General features: G+C 41.7%; 2 protein-coding genes across 2 annotated transcripts; one reads left to right on the plus strand and one right to left on the minus strand.

Moving 5' to 3' along the window:
* The first annotated feature begins 3,769 nt into the window (after nucleotides 1-3,769).
* On the plus strand, nucleotides 3,770-13,103 carry LOC123054905 (alpha-N-acetylglucosaminidase). Its single transcript, XM_044478780.1, has 19 exons — nucleotides 3,770-4,182; nucleotides 4,703-4,779; nucleotides 5,389-5,600; nucleotides 6,005-6,126; nucleotides 6,650-6,735; nucleotides 7,191-7,285; nucleotides 7,368-7,449; nucleotides 8,039-8,145; nucleotides 8,697-8,727; nucleotides 8,815-8,932; nucleotides 9,017-9,064; nucleotides 9,637-9,746; nucleotides 9,854-9,956; nucleotides 10,057-10,155; nucleotides 10,641-10,751; nucleotides 11,039-11,283; nucleotides 11,892-12,129; nucleotides 12,347-12,425; nucleotides 12,504-13,103. Exons 1-19 carry the CDS (start codon nucleotides 3,949-3,951, stop codon nucleotides 12,794-12,796), a joined length of 2,490 nt encoding a protein of 829 aa, XP_044334715.1. The 5' UTR covers nucleotides 3,770-3,948; the 3' UTR covers nucleotides 12,797-13,103.
* A 246-nt stretch (nucleotides 13,104-13,349) lies between these two features.
* LOC123054906 (D-3-phosphoglycerate dehydrogenase 1, chloroplastic) lies at nucleotides 13,350-16,226 on the minus strand. Its single transcript, XM_044478781.1, has 5 exons — nucleotides 15,615-16,226; nucleotides 14,716-15,092; nucleotides 14,505-14,615; nucleotides 14,316-14,411; nucleotides 13,350-14,230 (listed from the first exon to the last, which is right to left on the minus strand). Exons 1-5 carry the CDS (start codon nucleotides 16,210-16,212, stop codon nucleotides 13,559-13,561), a joined length of 1,854 nt encoding a protein of 617 aa, XP_044334716.1. The 5' UTR covers nucleotides 16,213-16,226; the 3' UTR covers nucleotides 13,350-13,558.
* Between the last annotated feature and the right edge of the window lie 5,513 nt (nucleotides 16,227-21,739).

Raw genomic sequence — 21,739 nt, forward strand, 5'->3', positions numbered from 1 at the left:
TAAAAAAGGAAAGCTGAAGAAGAAAAAGGAAAACCGCTGAAGATAACCCTAGTGAAGTACACTTGCAACACAGGTGATCGAGCGAGCCGCTTGGAACGGAAAAAAATACTATCAGCTGACCGAGGGCATGTACAATAGTGCTATCTTATGAGTGTCACGTAGGATAAATGTTGAGGTAGAGGAGAAAGAAATCATAAAAAAAGACTTGTCTTTTCTTGTTTAAGAGATGATCTCTTAGCACAATATGCTTCACCATATTTTTAGGAATAGCTAGTTATTGAAAAAAAGACTAAGATATAACTCATTGTAGACATACTTTTTTGTCATCTCTGAATAACATGCAAAACTTGAAATAAAACTCTCTCATCAACCATTGTACATGCTTCGAGCCGCGTAAGTATTAGCCAGCAATATTGCTAGCAACCAGCGACACACCATGATCTTTTTCTAGGGAACACCGGGATCGTTGCGATAATTATGACCGTGCCTTTTTTTTAGACAAATTTATGGCCATGCCTGAACCGTGCAAACGAGCTGGGCTTGGGTTATTAAATTGGTGGACCGGACAGGGATTTGCGGAGCTGAACTCGGCCTGGTCAAGCAGCAAGCCCGTTACGCAAGCACGTCCGTCTCTCGGCTTTGCCGCGCGCGGCAGCGACATCAGATTGTTTAGTACCACCTCGCCTAGCGAGGGCGGAGGAGTCCGTGGAGAATGCTACAAAAGGAGGGCCGCGGCCCCGCTCCCGTTTAGGCGCCTCTCCGCCATTTGGCCAAATGAGGTCAAGTGCAGCATTTATGAAGTCAAGATTTGTTTGCCACTTGTTTGTCATTAAGCTTCTGAGTATCTTTGCCATCTTACTGGCTAGTGACTAGTGATGAAAGGTCAAAATTACTCTGAAGCTTAATGAGAAAATGTGACCAAAGCATTTTGAACCGGGGACCTCGACCATTCGGCTCCGATGGTCGCTGAGGTTTGAGAGCACAGTTCTTTTAATTAAAATCTCAGAAGGGGAACATTACAATTTTATGTGTCTGATCAGACGAAAATTGAAAACTGATGAAGATAGTCGGTGGTAATCTTGATGGCGGAAATAGCACTCTTTTTTAATTAAGCTAAAAGTAACCGATCTTCTTTTACAACTACCTCTTTTCTACACCGCGTATAAGATTTGTGTCAAGTCAAATTTTGATCAACATTTATCTTAAAAGGGAATCAACATCTACAATACTCCCTCCGTTTCACTGTTTCAGACAACTCAAAATAGGTTGTTTTGCACATTGCCTAAAATGTCTTCAAGGTCTTATAAAAATGAACAGAGAGAGTAGCAAATATGTATAACATCAAACTACATTTCATAATGAACCTAATAATATTGATCTGACATAGACATGTTGATACTTTTTCTTAAGTTTGATCAAACTAAAGACACTTTGAATTCAGATAAAATTTATATGCAGACTGAAAAGGACCGGTGGGAGTACGATATATGGGAGAAGCCTCTCGAACTTGTCAAAGAGTTCACTTTGCAACCACACAATTCGATTTGGTTTAGTTTATCTCAGTTTCGTCTTTTATCAAACAATAGGTATCTAAAAACATATGTACATTTTAGTTGACAATTTACCAAATTGTTCACTATATTATGCTTGATTTACTGGAATTTGCTCAAAATTTACAATGTTGAATTTTGAATGTATAATTTGAACTTGAAATTCAAGCATAATAAAATGCAAGAAGTAGAACCTTCTCAAAAGATTTGTAAATCATTTGCCAATATGATTAAATTTTGGATAAAATATTTTTTTGCGAGAAAAATTTGGATAAAATTGACATGCCGTTTAAGGCAAACTTGTTTTAGTTTCGAGTTCAAATTTGGCGTTCAAACAAACGATACTATTGTTTAAATAATATAGTAGATCAGGATAATTCAACAACGAGCCTGGTTAAACTTTAGCTAGATTGTTTGCGAGAAAATCATTATTTTTAGTTTTAGTTTTTTTAGGAGAAATACCACATGTCCATTCATAACATGATACAGGTAAAATACACATGGATTCTCTGTACACAAGTCCAGGGAAACACCTCACCATAGAGAATTACTGGAAACATCCCAGTCAAAGAGAAATAACAAACAAGTCCTTCTGGATTCTTGCAACCACAACCATTCCCGCTCACCGATTCTAACTGCAGTCGTCGTCGTCGTCGAAGCAACTGCCGGACTAGAGGAACGCGGAGCACCACGTAGCTAAGATCCAAGGAAGTGCCAAGGACATGCACGTGTCGTTGTGGATCGTCGGCCGAGGAAACCCCACACCACCTGGATCCAGACCTCGACGTGCCCGAACAACATCTCTGCACCCGACGAACCCTGGATCCACCACCATTTTCACTAACTCAAACTCTAGGAGAGTTACCTTCTGAACAAGACCGACACTGCTAGACCGACCATCTCCTATACAGACACTTCCAGCTCCACCGTGACGCTGGAGAAGGCGCCAACGTGACGCGGACGGAGTGGAAGAACAAATTTCCATGGCGTGGCCTCCACCGTAGCCTAGAAGACCCTGCCTGGAAAATCTATCTCTGTCGGTCCGGATGAACGGCAGAGCGACAGATCCATGACTTATCGAGCAACGACGTCGAGGCGGCGACATAGAAAACTTTATTCGCAACGGCGACCTCGGCACCGACCGAGAACCGTCGCCCAACACAACATGCCGGTTGAAAGGACCCGGGGCTCCCCCACTCCGCCGCCGCTGGAGCGAGGAGAGGAGAGCCCACGACCTCGCCAACGGCGGACAAGGAAAGCTTGTTCTCCTTCTTCTGCCTATGTTGGGGAGAGAGAGGAGAAAGTGGAACAACCAAAACTTCTATTTTAGTTTTTGGGAGTGAGAAAATGATGACATGGCAGAGAAGATAGATAAAACATGTGATACACTGCTGGCTAGGAAAAAAAAGTTAAATAGATCAAACTAATTTAATGAGAAGGTTTAGGAAGGTAAACCAAACCAAATTAAATTTTTAAGGTTTAGGAAGGTAAACCAAACCAAATTAAATTTTGTTGTTATAAAATGAGCTTCTAGGACAAGTTTAGATGGGGCAACAACAATAGACTTCTCTCTACATGGACATTCGTTAGGTTTTTCTTCTTTCTATTTTTTTGAGTCCAGGGTTTTCTTATTTTTTTTGAGACAAGGTTTTCTTATTTCTTTTTTTTTAAGGGTTAACCAAGCTTTATTGATCAAATTCCACATGGAGTGGAATACAAAATGGATCATGGGGTTCGGCAAGCCAAACATGTCGCCCTTATTTCTAAAAATTGATGTTCTACTACGGCATCATGAAGGCCTAAAAAATCTCGTACAACTTAAAAAGAACGTAAAGTTTCCATTTCACCATTCTTCCCATCACCCCTTCGTCCAACCTTCATATATATGATAATCAATCACCTCAATTTACTTATTTTCTGAACCAATATCATTTTAATTTACTTAGCAAACTTCTAATCAAAATATAAGGTAATTCACGGGCAGAATTTGATAAACATCTATTTACACAACCGCATTATTATTGACAGGTAAATCACAAACTAATATACTAGAATATTTATATTCCATTGCAACGCACGAGCATTGTTGTAGTATAACTTAAATAAATGGAAAAGGAAGCCCAAAACAATTATAAAATACTGCGACTGACGTCATGGGCCCGCCCGTCGTCATCCGCGCGCGGCCTGCCGCTCTTGTCGTCTTCGCTCGCCACCTCCCCACTGCCGCCCGCAACCGTCCCCCGTCGCCGGAAACTGCCGCCGTTTCGCTTTCGCCCTCCATTTTAAGCCCCCCAACCCGCCTCCCTCCTCATGCCATCCTCAGAGCCCCACTCGCCACTCCCACCTGCCCGCCTCGCCTCCTCCCCCTCCCCCTTCCCTCCCCACCATCGCCGCCGCGATGCCGCCGTCCCCTCCCGCTCCCCGGCTCCTCCTCCTGCTCGCGTTATTGATCGCGTGCGCCGCGTCGGGGGTCGGCTGCTCGGGCCCGCGGTTCGCGCAGCTCGACCGCCTCCGCGAGCTCCACCAGCGGGAGCGCCGGCCTGCGGCCGAGCAGGTGGACGCCGCGCGCGGGCTCCTCGCGCGCCTCCTCCCCTCTCACTCCGCCAGCTTCGAGTTCCGGGTCGTCTCCACGGTACGCGTGCTTAGTTCCGACGGGCTTCTAGGTTTTAGCGGTTGCTGGAAGTGGCGTCGCATTAGCAGCGTAGCCGACGAATGAGTGCAGTGAGCAATTCGCTAGGTTCAGAAGCCAATTGGCGAAGCGTGCCGTTTGATTATAGAGTATTTGATTCGAGTGGGCGGCTGGTTTTTTAGCACTAGGTGTGTAAACATCTGGCAACTGAGGTCATGGACTGATGGGTTTTGACAAACATCTGAAAAACGTAATGCCTAAATCCATCGTAGGCTGCTGGAATCTGCACCTGGTATTTGGGGATTTCCACCTGTTAAAACTGAAGCCACAGACCTGGTGATTTCCACCTGTTAAAACTGAAGCCACAGACCTGGTGATTTCCACCTGTTAAAACTGATTTCGACCGTGTATCCTCTTTAGTGTGGACCGGATGGATTTTTAGCTAAGTTCATACTAGGTACATTTGTTTGACTCTCTAGTATCTGTCAACAAGGATTCACAATCGCTTCCACTGCAATTACAGGAGCAATGTGGTGGAAAGGCGTGTTTCATCATCAACAACCATCCATCGTCTGATGGAGAAGGAACTCCCGAGATATTGTACGCTTCTTCCTTTTGTTCTACCATTCATTGTGTCCTTGGTGAAAAATCTTTGGCAGCTGTAGAATGTTAACCTTTAGCCTCATGTTACTGTCTCTTTTTATGCAAAGGATATTACACATGTGTCGGCGTTATTTATATGCTGCATCTTGCCAAAATTACATGTTAGGTGGTCCACTGATGACTGATCTAAATACGTCTCCTATTCTGCAAACAATGAATTTCACACACCATTTTGTTAGTTCCTTACGACCTTACGTTTACTCCCTGACATGCACTGAAAACCTTCCAGTATTTTCATATGCTTTGGTTTACCACCGTTCTGATTTTTGGATGTTATATATGTGTCCATAGTGACCTTTGCTTTTATATATTCTTTGGGACACAGCAAGTCCTGCTAGAATCATGTACCAGTCCTACTTGCTAATTTGAGTGCCTAGTGTGCAGTTTAAAATATCATTCTGCATTTCTGCTATATTAGTTTAAGGGCTACTTAGACATGATACAGCATTTTGGTTTGGTCTTAACTTCTTATAAGCTTATCCCTGTACTTTCTATGTAGTAAAATCGGACAGAAGTCATTCACATTTGTTCTTGTATTTTGATCAGGATACTTGGAGCAAGTGGGGTAGAAATTTCTACTGGTCTTCATTGGTATTTGAAGAACTATTGCGCGGCACATATATCATGGGCTAAAACTGGTGGTTCACAATTATCATCTGTTCCATATCCTAGCTCACTACCTCGTGTTCCTGCTGGTGGCATTTTGATTCAAAGACCTGTTGACTGGAGCTACTACCAGAATGCAGTTACATCCAGTTGTAAGCTGAACTTTGTTTAGAACTTCGATACTTTCTCGTTTTCCATCCGCTGAGCATGCTTTCCAATTTCAAGCATTAGGGCACTTGCGGAATTATAGTTGTGAAGCTGTGTAAATCAACTTTTTGAACCCCATGACGTGGTATCCTGTTAATGATGACTTCCCACTACGTTAAATGAAGACATGATAGATATGCTCAGTTTGTTTTGTTTTATATGTCATATATTATCCCCCCTCTTTGTTGTTATATACAATTGGATGATTTCTGGTTATCAGAATATTCTGGTTACTAATAGTGATGTTACTCCTCTCAAGAGCTCATTCTGACTTTGAAAACAAAATTTATTGTTTAATCCTTTTGTATTGGTAATGATGTCTTTAAAGATTACTTTTCTTGCTTTTTAGATTCTTTTGCTTGGTGGGATTGGGAGCGCTGGGAGAAGGAGATTGATTGGATGGCTCTTCAAGGAATCAATTTGCCTCTAGCTTTCACTGGGCAAGAGACTATATGGCAGAAGGTTTTTCAGGTCTGTGTGTGTGCGAGTTTATTTTTTGAAACATGCTGTATACTGAATAATTTAAACTGTGCATTTTCCGTATGTTCTTAATCTATTAAACCTTTGTAAAGAAAGCCCAGAATCTCAGGTAGAAATATAAGCTGATCGGTGATGTGGAACAACAAATGCTAGCATGAATACTAATCAAGAGGTAGACCATCAAGGCAATTCAGACAAGCGAACATGGAAATGCCTCAGCATATTTCCAAGTGGGATGCCATGTTGCACTGTTGGCACAGATGATTTAGATTGGGTTCATGATGTTTAATGTTGTCCTTTTGTGAAGTGCGGAGGATCATCTGGGATTCTGGGTATAATAAATGATGTAACTTTGGTTCTGCATGTCCGTACTCTGTTGTTTAAGACAAAGCCGACTAATTTCGTAAAATACCATGTGGCGATAATGTCCTGTGTCCATTAGTGATTGTTTCAACTCAGTTTTATATCGTTCTGCTAGTAATTTGAATTTCATCCCCCCGTTACGTACTTGCAGAGGTACAACATTAGTAAATCTGATTTGGACAATTTCTTTGGTGGGCCGGCCTTTCTTTCATGGTCTCGGATGGCCAATATGCATGGGTAAGTTAAATGGTGCTTCAGGTTTACAATTATAGCCAACCATCTAAGTTATTCGAGTTACAGGACTCTTAGTTGATCGCATATTCTTTTGCATTATAAACAAGATATGCTGTTAGTTTTCAAATTCTTTTCATCTTCAACTTAAATCTGATCCCAAGTCTTCTCAAGCAAGTTGCCAAGTTATGAATTTTGGTGTCTTAACTGCCAATAAGACATTGGTCTCCTCTTTAGTACTTGTCAGAAATGGCGAACAACTTTTAAATCTTGTATTTTTTGTATGCAGTTATTTTTCTTAATGCAAAAGCATGTCATTAGATTATGCATTCAGGGTGAGTAGTCGTAGTTGGTGGAAGCAGTTATAGGTAGTTGCATGGATTTCTGAATCTAGACAAGACATCATGTCCAAGTTGCTTCATCTTGAACGAATTCATAAATACATTGTAAAATGATTTCAGATGGGGTGGGCCTCTTCCTCAGACTTGGCTTGATGATCAATTAACTCTTCAGAAGAAAATCCTTTCTAGGATGTATGCATTTGGCATGTCCCCAGGTGACACTAATACTACAGTTCTACTATTTCTGAGTTTTGTTTTTTGCACCTTTTTACTCTATCCACCTCCCTTCCCTTGCAGTTCTTCCAGCCTTTTCTGGTAACATCCCTGCTGCACTGAAGTTAAAATTCCCCTCAGCTAAAGTCACCCACCTTGGAAACTGGTAAGACTGATATTCTAAACAATACGTACTGAGCATATTGTTGCCGTGATGAAATACTTAAATATAACGTATCGAGCCATGTCCAGTTCTGGAACACCACTGAATTGTCAGCAATTTTATATATTCATGTGCTCCACCATCATTCTCTATCATTGATGTTATCACAATGTACCTTGTACCGTCTTATCGATTCTCTGAATGTATTGCACATCTGAGTGTTTGGGCCTATAGGCTGTTGACTGAATCAATCTTGGATCATTCGAAACACTATAGTTCTTGATGCCAGCAGTGACTAGCACTTAAGTTTCGTAACAAACTTCTGCTCTTTTGCTTGCTCATTTAACGTTGATGTTTCTTTTATTAATTTATTGTTGAAAAAAGAAACCGGCATTAAGTTCCTAACACATGTCAGCTATTTGCACCAACATTATTTGTTAACACAGCCCAACTAATGTGAATAACTTTTTGCGGATCAACTAATGTAAAGTAAAGTAATTTATCAGATGTTCTGCACGTCTTTCTCGTTCATATTCATTGTGGTTATACTTAAGCTATACGCGCTTATTTCATTCTCTTCTGTGATATTAAGGTTCACAGTTGACAGCAACCCACGGTGGTGTTGCACATATCTTCTTGATGCATCCGATCCCTTATATGTAGAAATCGGGAAGTTGTTTATAGAAGAACAAATCAGAGGTAGGATGTTTTACTCAAAACTGAACTCCAGTATCATAAAGCATGATATCTTGATAGCAGACCTAAGTCACTGCCTGTTTTAAAATTAGTGACATGATTGGAAATTTATCATGAGTAGAGAGGACCTAGTGTTGGCTCTTTTACCTGTTATTCCCTATTAGTGGCAGTACTACTGAATAAATTGCTCTATTAGTTAGTCCTCTGTGTGCTATTTTGTACTCTATATCATATCCAAAACAGAAGAATAAAAAGGTCCACTCCGTAATCATGCCTGTAATGTGTTAGGAAGTGGTGACATGCTGCCAATTGGTGCAAGTTTTGGGGCGGTGAATGCTATAACAGTTCCTTAGTTTTAAAATATGACGAACTGGTCAATATAGTTTAGGAAAAAATCAACTGCGGGATGGATACATGCTTGTTTTTTATAGAAGATTGCCTAACTTTTATTTAGGTAATAGATTTTCCTGCTTTACAGATTATTATTTATACTTTTATCAGAATAGAAATTCAATCCTTAAAACATGTAATGAGTTTTTATGTTCTTTGCACAGAATATGGTAGGACAAGTCATGTATACAACTGGTATGTTTCTTTCTATCATTCAAATTATTAGGAGTTCCCATTTGATGAACTCATTGCCTCATTTGGTGATATCTTCTTTACATGTAGTGATACTTTTGATGAGAACACCCCTCCATTGAGTGATCCAAACTATATTTCTTCCTTGGGTGCTGCGACATTCAGGGCAATGCAAAGTGGTGATGATGATGCTATTTGGTTAATGCAAGTGAGTTCTTTTGAAGTGTTCAAATGTTGTTAACACTTGAATATTTGATATGAAACTTTCACTGACATGTATTATCCTTTACAGGGTTGGTTGTTTACTTATGATCCTTTCTGGGAACCCCCACAAATGAAGGTGCAATCTCATGAAAGTTTGATACTTTTATAACATGTTAAGTACTGTTAGTTTTGCTAACCTTTTGCTTTTTGCAGTTTTGAGATCTATATCTTTAATGACATGAATAATTTACATCGTGATTTGTGCAAGTAGAACAGTCCTGAAAATTAGGATTTAGGATGTGATATATCTAAAATGAATACTGCAATGATGTGAGGTGACCCCGTTTATTTGTTCCTGCACAAGCCTTCAGTGTTCCAGTAACATATTATAACACCAATAATGGGTTCGGACGGAAGTCATCTGTAAGGTGGCCCCTCTGATACTATTCACTTATTCAGCGCTAATTAGAAAGTCAGTGCATGCAGTGATATATACTTAATTCCACAAGTGGCATACTCAACAATTGTTGCTAAGAGCACAGACCCTGTGTTTCTAGTCATTAACTCTATGCTTTTTTTACTGAGGTCTTGTGAATAGGCGGCTACTGGCTACTCATCACCAAATTGTCGTGTTTTCTAATTACAGTGTGCAGTTTTTATGCTATGAGATTTCCCTTGTTTTTTCACATCGATTTCTATGTTGGTCAGGCACTACTGCATTCTGTTCCAGTTGGCCGAATGATTGTTCTCGATCTGTATGCTGAAGTAAAACCAGTATGGATCAATTCTGATCAGTTCTATGGTGTTCCCTACATCTGGAAAGTCATCTCTCCATTCCTATAAACGCACTATCTACAGTTAAAAAGCATACCTTATGTCATTTTTAACTTTGGTCATAAAGGAATTGGTGCTTTCCTTTCTTCAGGTGCATGCTTCATAATTTTGCTGCGGATTTTGAAATGTATGGTGTCTTGGATGCTGTTGCTTCTGGGCCTATTGATGCTCGACTAAGTGAAAATTCCACGATGGTATACATTATTTGCTTAATCAGTTGTTACTTCTGGGCCTACTGAACTAGCAAATATATTCCATATGCTGATCTTTTCCCTTGAATGATGTCTGTTTTAGGTTGGAGTTGGCATGTCTATGGAAGGTATCGAGCAAAATCCTATCGTTTATGATCTTATGTCAGAAATGAGTTTTCATCAGAGACAAGTGGATCTTCAGGTGATATTTCATAAAACATTCTCTCAGTGAGCTTTATGCAACAAATACATTTGTCTTCTTCTGTAACATGGCAGTTTCTATGTAATACTCACTCAGTTCACAAATATAAGATGTTTTGGATATTTTAATATGGACTACATATGGACTGAAATGAGTGAACAAACACACTAAAACGTGTCTATGCACATCCGATTCACAAAAAAGTTAGAACATCTTATACTGTATTTGTGACGGAGGGAGTACATCATTTGATTTCTTAGATATATAAATATTTTGAGTCCATATTTTTATACATTTTCTGTTTGATGTATGCTTCAGAATTAACCAGTTCGTCAGATTAGCCTGTGATCTGTTTAGTTTGCAGCAAATGTGGCATGCTACTTGTTGTGCACTTCTCTCATTTAGGAGTATGTTGCTTTGGCCCTTAGAGCTTGCTAATTAGCGCAACCAATTCTTTGATTTGATCAGACTTTCACTATTTCCAGGTATGGGTTGAGACATATCCAACAAGAAGATATGGGAAATCAGTTGTTGGGTTGCAAGATGCTTGGCGAATTTTGCACCAAACTCTATACAACTGTACAGATGGTAAAAATGTAAGTTGTGATATGACATCTGCCATATGTAGCCGTCATACCTTGTATCCATTTTCGTCGAGCGTTAGATAAGCATATTGTAGTAATAGATCCTTAAAAAAGAGCATATGCTAATAGAAAATCTTGTGAAGTAACAAAACTGTACATTTCCGAGTTTACATTGTTCTGTGTTGTGCGCCCATTAACTTTTATTTCTAAACTTTTGCTCAGTTTACTTCTGTGATTGCTTAAAGGTTTGGTTGCATTCTCTGCTGTTATCTTGCTCATAAATTTTGTTACTGTAACAGGACAAAAACCGGGATGTGATAGTGGCGTTCCCAGATGTTGAACCTTTTGTTATTCAAACACCAGGATTGTATGCGAGAACTAGCAAAAATTATTCTACACTGGCATCAGAGAATTATGTCGTGAAGGATGCATCCAATGATGCATATGAACAACCACATATATGGTATGATACCGTTGCTGTTATACATGCCCTAGAGCTTTTCCTTGAATATGGAGATGAGGTATCTGACAGCAGCACCTTCAGGTAAGAGCACAGTGCTCATATTGCTTAATCTATGGCATAAAATAGTTACTCTTTTGGTTGATGTTCCAGTATTATGATATTGTAGCTAGTAGTATCTTCACATTTTGTGATTTATTGATCAGCCTTCAATATGCTCAGCTTCTTACTGACTAGTTTGATTGAATTCGTCCCTATGGGGTGCAAGATAAGTATGCCACTTCAATGGGCTTTGTGCTAATGCCATGCCATTCGCAAGCTAAAAAAAGTATTATCTTCAACAGGCTTTGTGCTAATGCTAACTACTCTGAACCGCTGAATTAGAAAACCTCCAGAACTTTGTCCGTCTATTATCTTCTGGCATTTCAGAACCTTTGATGGTGTAGGAGTTGTTTAGTTTTTAATTCCCATCTAGAATTGTTTTTACTTGAATTCGTGATAAGTTCTTTATTGCTTTCTATTCAGCTAAACTAATTTGAATCGATACTAAACACGATCTGATTGTGATTCTGAGATTAAATTTTTGTGCAAGTTGTTGTTTTTTTCATAAATTATGAGTCGTGCATATACATGTTTGGAGCATCAAGTGGTGATGTTAAATAAGTTAATTCAATCTTACATGAATTTAACAGATATGACCTTGTGGATTTAACTCGCCAGGCTCTAGCCAAATATGCGAACCAAATCTTTCTGAAGATCATCCAAGGCTACAAATCAAACAACATAAACCAAGTGACCACCCTGTGTGACCGCTTCCTAAACCTTGTTAATGATCTTGACATGCTGCTAGCCTCTCACGAGGGATTTCTGCTTGGGCCTTGGTTAGAAAGTGCGAAGGGCCTTGCACGAGACCACGAACAAGAGATACAGGTAATACCCTCTTTTCTTACTGCCTAATGATAACTAGACCAAAACAAGTCAAAAACTGCTAGGTAGATCCATCCTGCTCTGGATTATTATTAACACTCGGACACCAAGTATTAAGCCTTGATGTTGTGATCCCATGCTATCTTATACAAGTCTTAGTATTCCAAAAGCTCATGTATAATTGCTCATTGATGACATACCTGCTTTCAAACGGATGCAGTATGAATGGAATGCCAGAACCCAGATTACAATGTGGTTTGACAACACCAATACAAAAGCAAGCTTGCTACGCGACTACGGTAAGACACATCGCACAACACCCTTCTGCCCACTTCTCCGTGTTCCTCCATTTTCCTTTTTAAAAAGTTCCGGTGCAGCAAACAAGTACTGGAGCGGCCTGCTGTGGGACTACTACGGGCCAAGGGCCGCCATCTACTTCAAGCACCTGATATCAAGCTTGAAGAAGAATGAACCTTTTGCGTTGGAAGAATGGAGGAGGGAGTGGATTAGCCTCACCAACAACTGGCAGAGCGACAGGAAGGTCTTCGCGACCACAGCCACCGGAGACGCCCTAAACATCTCCCGGACCCTGTACATAAAGTACCTGCGCAACACCGATGCACTTGGGCTAGATGGTATGGACTCGTTTGGAAAGCCTGCAAGCTTGTAAATTTCAAGCTCCTGGGTATGTTTCTCTAAGAAATTTATAGAAGATCAGATGGGATGTTTTAGCTAGGGTTCATCAAACATTTGGGTGTTTGGGTCAGTGATTTTTCACTCCATGATCCGATTGCACGGTGAAACATACCGTTAGCTTTGTGTTCGGTTTGGCTGGTATGTAATCATGAAACTAGGAACCAAATGCCATCCCTGTTGTGACTTCAGGTGTGTTTGCAACAAAATGTACCATTCCCTCCGTTTCCGAAATAAGTGTACATGTAGACTCATTTTTCTGAATGAATTTGTGGTAACCTGAACTGGGCTCTGTCAGATATCAAAAAATAAACAAAATGAAAGTAGACAACCCTCCCCTTGTAGTATGCACATCGTGTACACTGAACTGAGCAGTGGTGGGCATGACCTTTGGGCACATTCACAAGACTGGTGGTTGGTGACCCTAGATCCTATTTGACTTTGGACTTCCGGTACCTCATGTCATGTGGCCTAGCAAACAGCAGATCTAGAACGGCACGCCCATGTTCAAAAAGTAAAAGCAGAGAGTATTGACAGCGACCTCCTTATTAATTAATAGCATCATGCTGAAACATAAGATAAGATGGATTAACCAAAATACCAAACCAAACTCGACAACCACCACATATAAATCCCCACGAACAAGCTTATTCCGCCCAACGACCACACAACACCTAGACCCTGACCAACCAGCTAGCTACGCCAAAATTGCACAATCAAGCTTGCAAATCATATGCGCCTAGAGCTTGAGGAAGACGAACTCTTCGATCGCCGGGATCTCCCCGATCTTGGTCAGCGTTGCCTTGCTGGGCTCCTCATCAACACCGATCGCCATGACAGCCGTCTTGCGGGGAGCGATCCTCCCGACGCTCATGAAGCTGACGTTGACGTTCTCCTCGCCCAGGACGCTTCCGACCGACCCGATCATGCCGGGCTGGTCGACCTGCCTGCAGAGGATCAGGCTGCCCTCCATGCTCACGTCCACCTCGAACGCTCCGACCTTGGTAAGGTGAGGGATGCCGTCCTTCACCCGCCCCTCCACCGTGACCAGTCCGGAGTCGCATATCGCACTGGGGAATTTGGACTCCACATTGGCTATCTGAACCTGAATGTACTCGAGAGGTGTCTCGGGTGAGCCATCCATCACGATTTTCTCCTCGCTGACACGGATGCCCCTCTGCTTCGCGGTAAAGTCAGCGTTGACCAGATTGACGAAAACGTCGGAGATTGGTTCGATCACACCCTTGGTGATCATTGCACGGAGAAGTCTCGTGTCAAGATCATCGGGAGCCCTTGCAGATGCATAGGTCACCTTCACAGACTTGATACCGCCACCGCCAGCAACAAGCTGGACAGCTAGGCGCCCAAGCTTTTCGGCGAGCACAACATAAGGTGCAAGCTCTGACAGCACCTGTATGAAACACAAGGATATAAAGACAGATTCCAGATGTCACAAAAGGGATAAGTTGGAGTCAATAGAGAACAAGAGGCAATACCTCAGCAGGAACCATTGGTGCATTGACCGCAGAAGCTGCAAGCTCCCCTTTCAGAGCTCCAGTGACAGCTTCAGCTATTTCAATAGCCACTCCTTCCTAAGGAATTTGAGATGTTCAGCGCAGCTTACATAATAGAACCTGAATACAAGATACAAGTCATCACAACGTCTCTGTGCTAATTCACCATACCTGTGCTTCCACCGTGCTGGCACCAAGATGTGGTGTCACAGTAACATTCTCATGCAGCACTAACTTGCTGTCTGCTGCCGGAGGCTCCTTAGTGAACACATCAAGAGCAGCCTGGCATATACAGACATAGATATATAAGCGTGACTGGGTAAAACAACTGCCCAGAATTCAGCAAAGCTTGAAGTACCAAAGGGAAGAAAACTGAACAGACCTGTGCAACGATTCCCGCATCAAGAGCCCTGACTAGAGCATCTTCATCAATTACACCACCACGTGCAACATTTATAATCCGAACACCCTTCTTCATCTTCGCAAAGGCTTCATCGTTTAGCATCTTGTTTGTTGAAGGGGTAAGGGGCATATGCAGTGAGATGAAGTCGGCAGTTGTCATAGCCTCTTCCATGCTTACTAGGTCAACTCCAATTGCACGAGCACGATCAGCAGAAGCATATGGATCATGTGCAATCACGTGCATTCCTAGACCTTTGGCACGCCGTGCGACCTCTGACCCAACCTTTCCAAATCCAAGGATAGCAAGAGTTTTGCCAACAAGAGACACACCAACATACTTGGTGCGCGCCCATTTGCCTATACAACACAAGAGTCAAGTCAGCAAACGAGGTAGAGAAATACTACTGCTAGATAAACATCAGCGAGCAATTTCATACGAAATGTGTCAATACCCTGAAGCAAAATGCATCAGTTAAGCGGTGACAAAGATCACTGTACTGTGACTGCTAGAACACTGTGCGTAGTATTGCTGCTTCTATTTGTAAATAGTTGGTCAGATATGGTTTACAAGAGAGGCTGTAAACATAATCTCCATACTAATGCTCAATAGTTCCTCATTTGCACGCATCTAGCCTGAGTTATCGTTTCAGATCAAGCACCAAATCGAAGGGATAAACAATGATGATTGTTTCCTCCTGATGAAAGTATCCTCCCAAGATTCGGCATCTCAGAAAATTTATGAACAACGTTATTAAACAAATCTACGAGACAAGACATGACCCCACGTCTGCACGATACACAGGTGGTAGGTGCTTTTTCCTCAACGCGATAGAACAGAGAAAGTCTCGCAGAATTCAGATCGCGGAGTAAAAAACTCACCAGCCTTGAGGGAGGCGTCGGCCTGGGCGACGTTCCGGGCCATGGCGCAGAGCAGCGCGATGCCATGCTCGGCGGCGGCGACGGTGTTGGCGGTGGGCGCGTTGACGACGAGGCAGCCGTGCTCGGTGGCGGCGGCGAGATCGACGTTGTCGATCCCGACCCCCGCGCGGCCGACGACGCGGAGCCGGCCCCCCGAGGCCTCGAAGACGTCGCGCCCCACCTTGGTCCCGGAGCGCACGATGAGCGCGTCGCAGAGCGAGATCTTGGCGCGGAGCTCCTCGGGGGAGAGGCCGTAGGAGCAGTCGACGTTGGCGAACTCCCGGAGCAGCGCGAGTCCCGCGGCGCCGAGCTTCTCGGCCACGAGCACCGTGGGCTTGCCCTCCACGGCCACCGCGGCCGTCGCGGGCGGGGACGCGGTCGACGCCGCGGCGGGGGCGGCGGGCGCGGAGACGCAGATGCGGCCGCGGTTGGCGCGGGCGCGGGCCGGGAGGCGGAGCGCGGAGGACGGGGCGAGGGAGAGGGCGGCGCGGCGGGCCGGGGCCGGGAGGAGGGCGCGGTGGTGGGTGGCGGCGGCGGTGGTTGGGGACGGCGCCGCCATGGTGGGGTTTGGGGTTTTGGGGGTGGGGTGGGGGGGGGGGGGGGGGTGCGGCCTGGGCTCTGTGGGAGCTGTCGTGTGATTTGGTGGGTGGGTGTGCGGCGCTTTTGATTTATAGCGGGGGTGGGAGTGAGTGCGGGGGTGGGGGATAGGTGCTGCGGCCACCTACCGAGATTGCTTCAAGAGGCGAAGTGGCAAAGCGCATCTCGGCGAGGCTCCGGGTCCGGACCGCAGTTGCCGGTGAAACTTGTTTCTATTGTTATCTTGGAAAAAGCATGTGATCGAATTCTTCCACGTTTTGATATATATATGGCAGCTGACTGTAAATTTCATGAATTGTAATTTTTTTTCTGATTCATCGTAATTCATGCTCTATCGTGCCGGGGTTCGGCAATGTGGAGCGGAGGCGAGTCTGGCATGAGTCGAAGACAACAACGACGAAGATGAGGTTAGATTGAACCGGATGCGGCCATGGCAAGCTGCAAAGATGATGATCGGCGGATGGTGGCACTAGCCGTTGAAGGGAGATGAACATTTGGTTTGAAATCCAGCAGACGGTCATAGTCCAATGTGACTTTTAAGATATGTAGACTATTGTGTCAAAGGTGCTTTTTTTTTATGTAAATACATTTCACAATATTAGGGGCTTATTTTGGCATTTCATTTTATACCTAAGTATTCCTTTGGCAAGACCATTTTCAGGCTTGGCTCTAAAAAAACTGGCCATAAATTTCCAATGCCGAACCAATTCGACCAAAAAAAATGCAAACATTCATATTTTCCTATTTAAACTTATAAATTTAATTATTTTCAAAATATGTAGACATGTTATTATTACATATCCATTTTTCCTTTTCTAAAATTATACTTCTTTCCATTAAACACCTATATTTTAGTTTTTTGAACAAAAAACTAGAGCGGAGGGGGCTTCTGTCTTGGGCTATCGGGGCTTGCTGCCAATTCCGAGATCCAGTGCTCCTTCCTAGTGCTCTCCCTCTGGTCTGCAATTTTTGCGAATTTGTGATGTGAAAGACTTCACAATGTTTGTATATGATAAATGTTTGCAACCTAGTAGTTGTTCAGTTCGTACTTGTCAATATAGTGGCATGCTTTCTATATTCTGACTAGTGGAACTCTTGTTGCTTTGGGAACTAACTGGTGCGTGAGAATTTTATTGTTCTGTGAGTTAGTAATAGTGTGCCACCATATATGTGTATTCAACTTTGTGAAGTTGTTCCTTGCTACCTCTTGAGCACTGCGTTGGTTCCCTTGAAGAGGAAAGGATGATGTAGTAAAGTAGCGTAAGTATTTCCCTCAGTTTTTGAGAACCAAGGTATCAATCCAGTAGGAGACCACGCTCAAGTCCCGCGCACCTACACAAACAAATAAGAACCTCGCAACCAACGCGATAAAGGGGTTGTCAATCCCTTCACGGTCATTTACGAGAGTGAGATCTGATAGATATGATAAGATAATATTTTTGGTATTTTTATGATAAAGAGAAATAAAGATGCAAAGTAAAATAAAAGGCAATAGAAATAACTAAGTGTTGGAAGATTAATATTATGGAGAATAGACCCTGGGGCCATAGGTTTCACTAGTGGCTTCTCTCAAGAGCATAAGTATTACAGTGGGTGAACAAATTACTGTCGAGCAATTGATAGAATTGAGCATAATTATGAGAATATCTAGGTATGATCATGTATATAGGCATCACGTCCGTGACAAGTAGACCGACTCCTACCTGCATCTACTACGATTACTCCACACATCGACTGCTATCCACATGCATCTAGAGTATTAAGTTCGTAAGAACAGAGTAATGCTTTGAGTAAGATGACATGATGTAGAGGGATAAACTCATGCAATATGATATAAACCCCATCTTGTTATCCTCGATGGCAACAATACAATACGTGCCTTGCTGCCCCTGCTGTCACTGGGAAAGGACACCGCAAGATTGAACCCAAAGCTAAGCACTTCTCCCATTGCAAGAAAGATCAATCTAGTAGGCCAAACCAAACTGATAATTCGAAGAGACTTGCAAAGATAACCAATCATACATAAAAGAATTCAGAGGAGATTCAAATATTGTTCATAGATAATTTGATCATAAACCCACAATTCATCGGTCTCGACAAACACACCGCAAAAGAAGATTACATCGAATAGATCTCCAAGAGAATCGAGGAGAACTTTGTATTGAGATCCAAAGAGAGAGAAGAAGTCATCTAGCTAATAACAATAAAAAATTATAGATACGTTGGAGACGTATCAAGCATCCCCAAGCTTAATTCCTGCTCGTCCTCGAGTAGGTAAATGATAAAAATAGAATTTTTAATGTGGAATGCTTCTTAGCATAATTCTCAATGTAAATATTTTTATTGTGGCATGAATATCTAGGTCCGAAAGATTCAAGATAAAAGTTTAATGTTGACATAAAAACAATAATACTTCGAACATGCTAACCAAGCAATTATGTCTTATCAAAATAACATAGCCAAAGAAAGCTTATCCCTACAAAATCATATAGTTAGGCTATGTTTCAATATTGTCACACAAACGTTCTCATCATGCATAACCTCGATAACAAACTGAGCAATTGGTTCATACTTTTAACGCGCTTCAGCCTTTTCAACTCTTACGCAATACATGAGCGCAAGCCCTGGATATAGCACTATGGGTGGAGTAAAGTATAATGATGGGGGTTATGAGAGAAGACAAAAAAGGTAGAAAGTCTCATATTGACGCGGCTAATCAATAGGCTATGGAGATGCCCATCAATTGATGTCAATGAGAGGAGTAGGGATTGCCATGCAACGGATGCACTAGAGCTATAAATATATGAAAGCTCAACAAAAGAAACTAAGTGGGTGTGCATCCAACTTGCTTGCTCACGAAGACCTAGGGCATTTTGAGGAAGCCCATCATTGGAATATACAAGCCAAGTTCTATAATGAAAAATTCCCACTAGTATATGAAAGTGACAACATAGGAGACTCTCTATCATGAAAACCATGGTGCTACTTTGAAGCACAAGTGTGGAAAAGGATAGTAACATTGTCCCTTCTCTCTTTTTCTCTCATATATTTTTTTATTGGGCCTTCTCTTTTTTTTGGCCTCTTTTTTTTTAGTCCGGAATCTCATCCCGACTTGTGGGGGAATCATAGTCTCCATCATCCTTTCCTCACATGGGACAATGCTCTAATAATGATGATCATCACACTTTTACAACTCAACAATTATAACTCAATACTTAGAACAAGATATGACTCTATGTGAATGCCTCCGGCGGTGTACTGGGATATGCGATGAGTCAAGAGTGACATGTATGAAAAAATTATGAATAGTGGCTTTGCCACAAAATACGATGTCAACTACATGATCATGCAAAGCAATATGACAATGATGAAACGTGTCATGATAAACGGAACGGTGGAAAGTTGCATGGCAATATATCTTGGAATGGCTATGGAAATGCCATAATAGGTAGGTATGGTGGCTGTTTTGAGGAAGATATAAGGAGGCTTATGTGTGATAGAGCGTATCGTATCACGGGGTTTGGATGCACCAGCGAAGTTTGCACCAACTCTCAATGTGAGAAAGGGCAATGTGCAGTACCGTAGAGGCTAGAAAATTGTGGAAGGTTGAGAGTGTGTATAATCCATGGACTCACATTAGTCATAAAGAACTCATATACTTATTGCAAAAGTTTATTAGCCCTCGAAGCAAAGTACTACTACGCATGCCCCTAGAGGGATAGATTGGTAGGAAAAGACTATCGCTCGTCCCCGACCGCCACTCATAAGGAAAGCAATAAAAGAACACCTATGTGTCAAAATTGTTACACAACTTTTACCATACGTGCATGCTACGGGACTTGCCAACTTTAACACAAGTATTTCTCAATTTCACAATTACTCAACTAGCACACTCTAATATTACCACCTTTATATCTCAAAACACTTATCAAGTATCTAACTTCTCATGATATTTAATGAACTCAATATGGAAGATTAATTTCACGATTAAAGCAAATTACCATGTTGTTTAAGACTCTCAAAATAATATAAGTGAAGCATGAGAGTTTAATAATTTCTATAAGATATAACCACCGCCGTGCTCTAAAAGATATAAGTGAAGCACTAGAGCAAAAACTATATAACTCAAAAGATATAAGTGAAGCACATAGAGTATTCTAACAAATTTAGAATCATGTGTGTCTCTCTCAAAAGGTGTGTACAGCAAGGATGATTGTGGCAAACTAACAAATAAAGACTCAAATCATACAAGATGCTCCAAGGAAAACACATATCATGTGGTGAATAAAAATATAGCTCCAAGTAAATTTACCGATGGATGAGGACGAAAGAGGGGATGCCTTCCGGGGCATCCCCTTTTTGGTGTCCTTATATTATCTTGGGGTGCCATGTGCATCCCCAAGCTTAGGATCTTGCCACTCCTTGTTTCATACTCCATCAAATCTTTACCCAAAACTTGAAAACTTCACAACACAAAACTTAACAGAAAATCTCGTGAGCTCTGTTAGCGAAAGAAAACAAAACACCACTTCAAGGTACTGTATTAAACTCATTATTTATTTATGTTGGTGTTAAACCTACTGTATTCCAACTTCTCTATAGTTTATAAACTATTTTACTAGCCATAGATTCATCAAAATAAGCAAACAACACACGAAAACAGAATCTGTCAAAAACAGAACAGTCTGTAGTAATCTGTAACTAACGCAAACTTCTGGAACTCTAAAAATTCTGCCAAAATAGGACGACATAAATAATTTGTTTATTGATCTTCTGCAATTAGAATCAGTATTATATCACGTTCTGGTAATTTTTAACAATTGTTTTCGTGAACAGAAAGTTTCTGGAATTTTCAGCAAGATCAAATAACTATCATCCAAGAAGATCCTATAGGTTTAACTTGGCACAAACACTAATTAAAACATAAAAACAAATCTAACCAGAGGCTAGATCAAAGATTTATTCCTAAACAGAAGCAAAAAGCAAAAAAACTAAAAATAAAATTGGGTTACCTCCCAACAAGCGCTATCGTTTAACACCCCTAGCTAGGCATAAAAACAAGGATAGATCTAGGTATTGCCATCTTTGGTATTTATCTTTTTAATGGAGTTATGCTCGAATCCAGGAGGTTCCTTACGTTTCCCTTCATACTCAGAGATTCTTAGATCTAGAGCATCCAACCGTTTATTGCAAAGTGTGATCAAAGTATTCATACAATTGAGGTTTCCTTCAACATTTTTAAGGGGTTCAAGAGATTTTTGCAATTCGCCTAATTTTTCTAAGATTTGGGTTCCCTCATGGGTGAGAGTTAATCCCTTCGGTGGGGGAAGTACTCCTACTATCCCCTCTATAATTTCATAAGCAAAACTAGGATCAGTTTCAATAAAATTCCCTTTGGCGGCAAAATCAAGGATTTGTCTATGGGATAAGGTTAGCCCAACATAAAAATTACGAAGTAAAACCTTGAAATCTCCCTCTATAGTGCAACC

This window comes from Triticum aestivum, chromosome 2D (genome assembly GCF_018294505.1).
Source record: "Triticum aestivum cultivar Chinese Spring chromosome 2D, IWGSC CS RefSeq v2.1, whole genome shotgun sequence".
Classification (NCBI taxonomy): Eukaryota; Viridiplantae; Streptophyta; class Magnoliopsida; order Poales; family Poaceae; genus Triticum; species Triticum aestivum.

Excerpts from the sequence above, each read along its gene's own strand:
- LOC123054905 (XM_044478780.1), top strand. The coding sequence starts at position 3,949 with ATGCCGCCGTCCCCTCCCGCTCCCCGGCTCCTCCTCCTGCTCGCGTTA. Across the intron at positions 6,736-7,190 it reads CGGATGGCCAATATGCATGG|ATGGGGTGGGCCTCTTCCTC; the intron begins GTAAGTTAAATG and ends AAATGATTTCAG. Across the intron at positions 8,933-9,016 it reads ATGCTATTTGGTTAATGCAA|GGTTGGTTGTTTACTTATGA; the intron begins GTGAGTTCTTTT and ends TATCCTTTACAG.
- LOC123054906 (XM_044478781.1), bottom strand. The coding sequence starts at position 16,212 with ATGGCGGCGCCGTCCCCAACCACCGCCGCCGCCACCCACCACCGCGCC. Across the intron at positions 14,412-14,504 it reads CCAGCACGGTGGAAGCACAG|GAAGGAGTGGCTATTGAAAT; the intron begins GTATGGTGAATT and ends CAAATTCCTTAG. Across the intron at positions 14,231-14,315 it reads CACCAATGGTTCCTGCTGAG|GTGCTGTCAGAGCTTGCACC; the intron begins GTATTGCCTCTT and ends TGTTTCATACAG.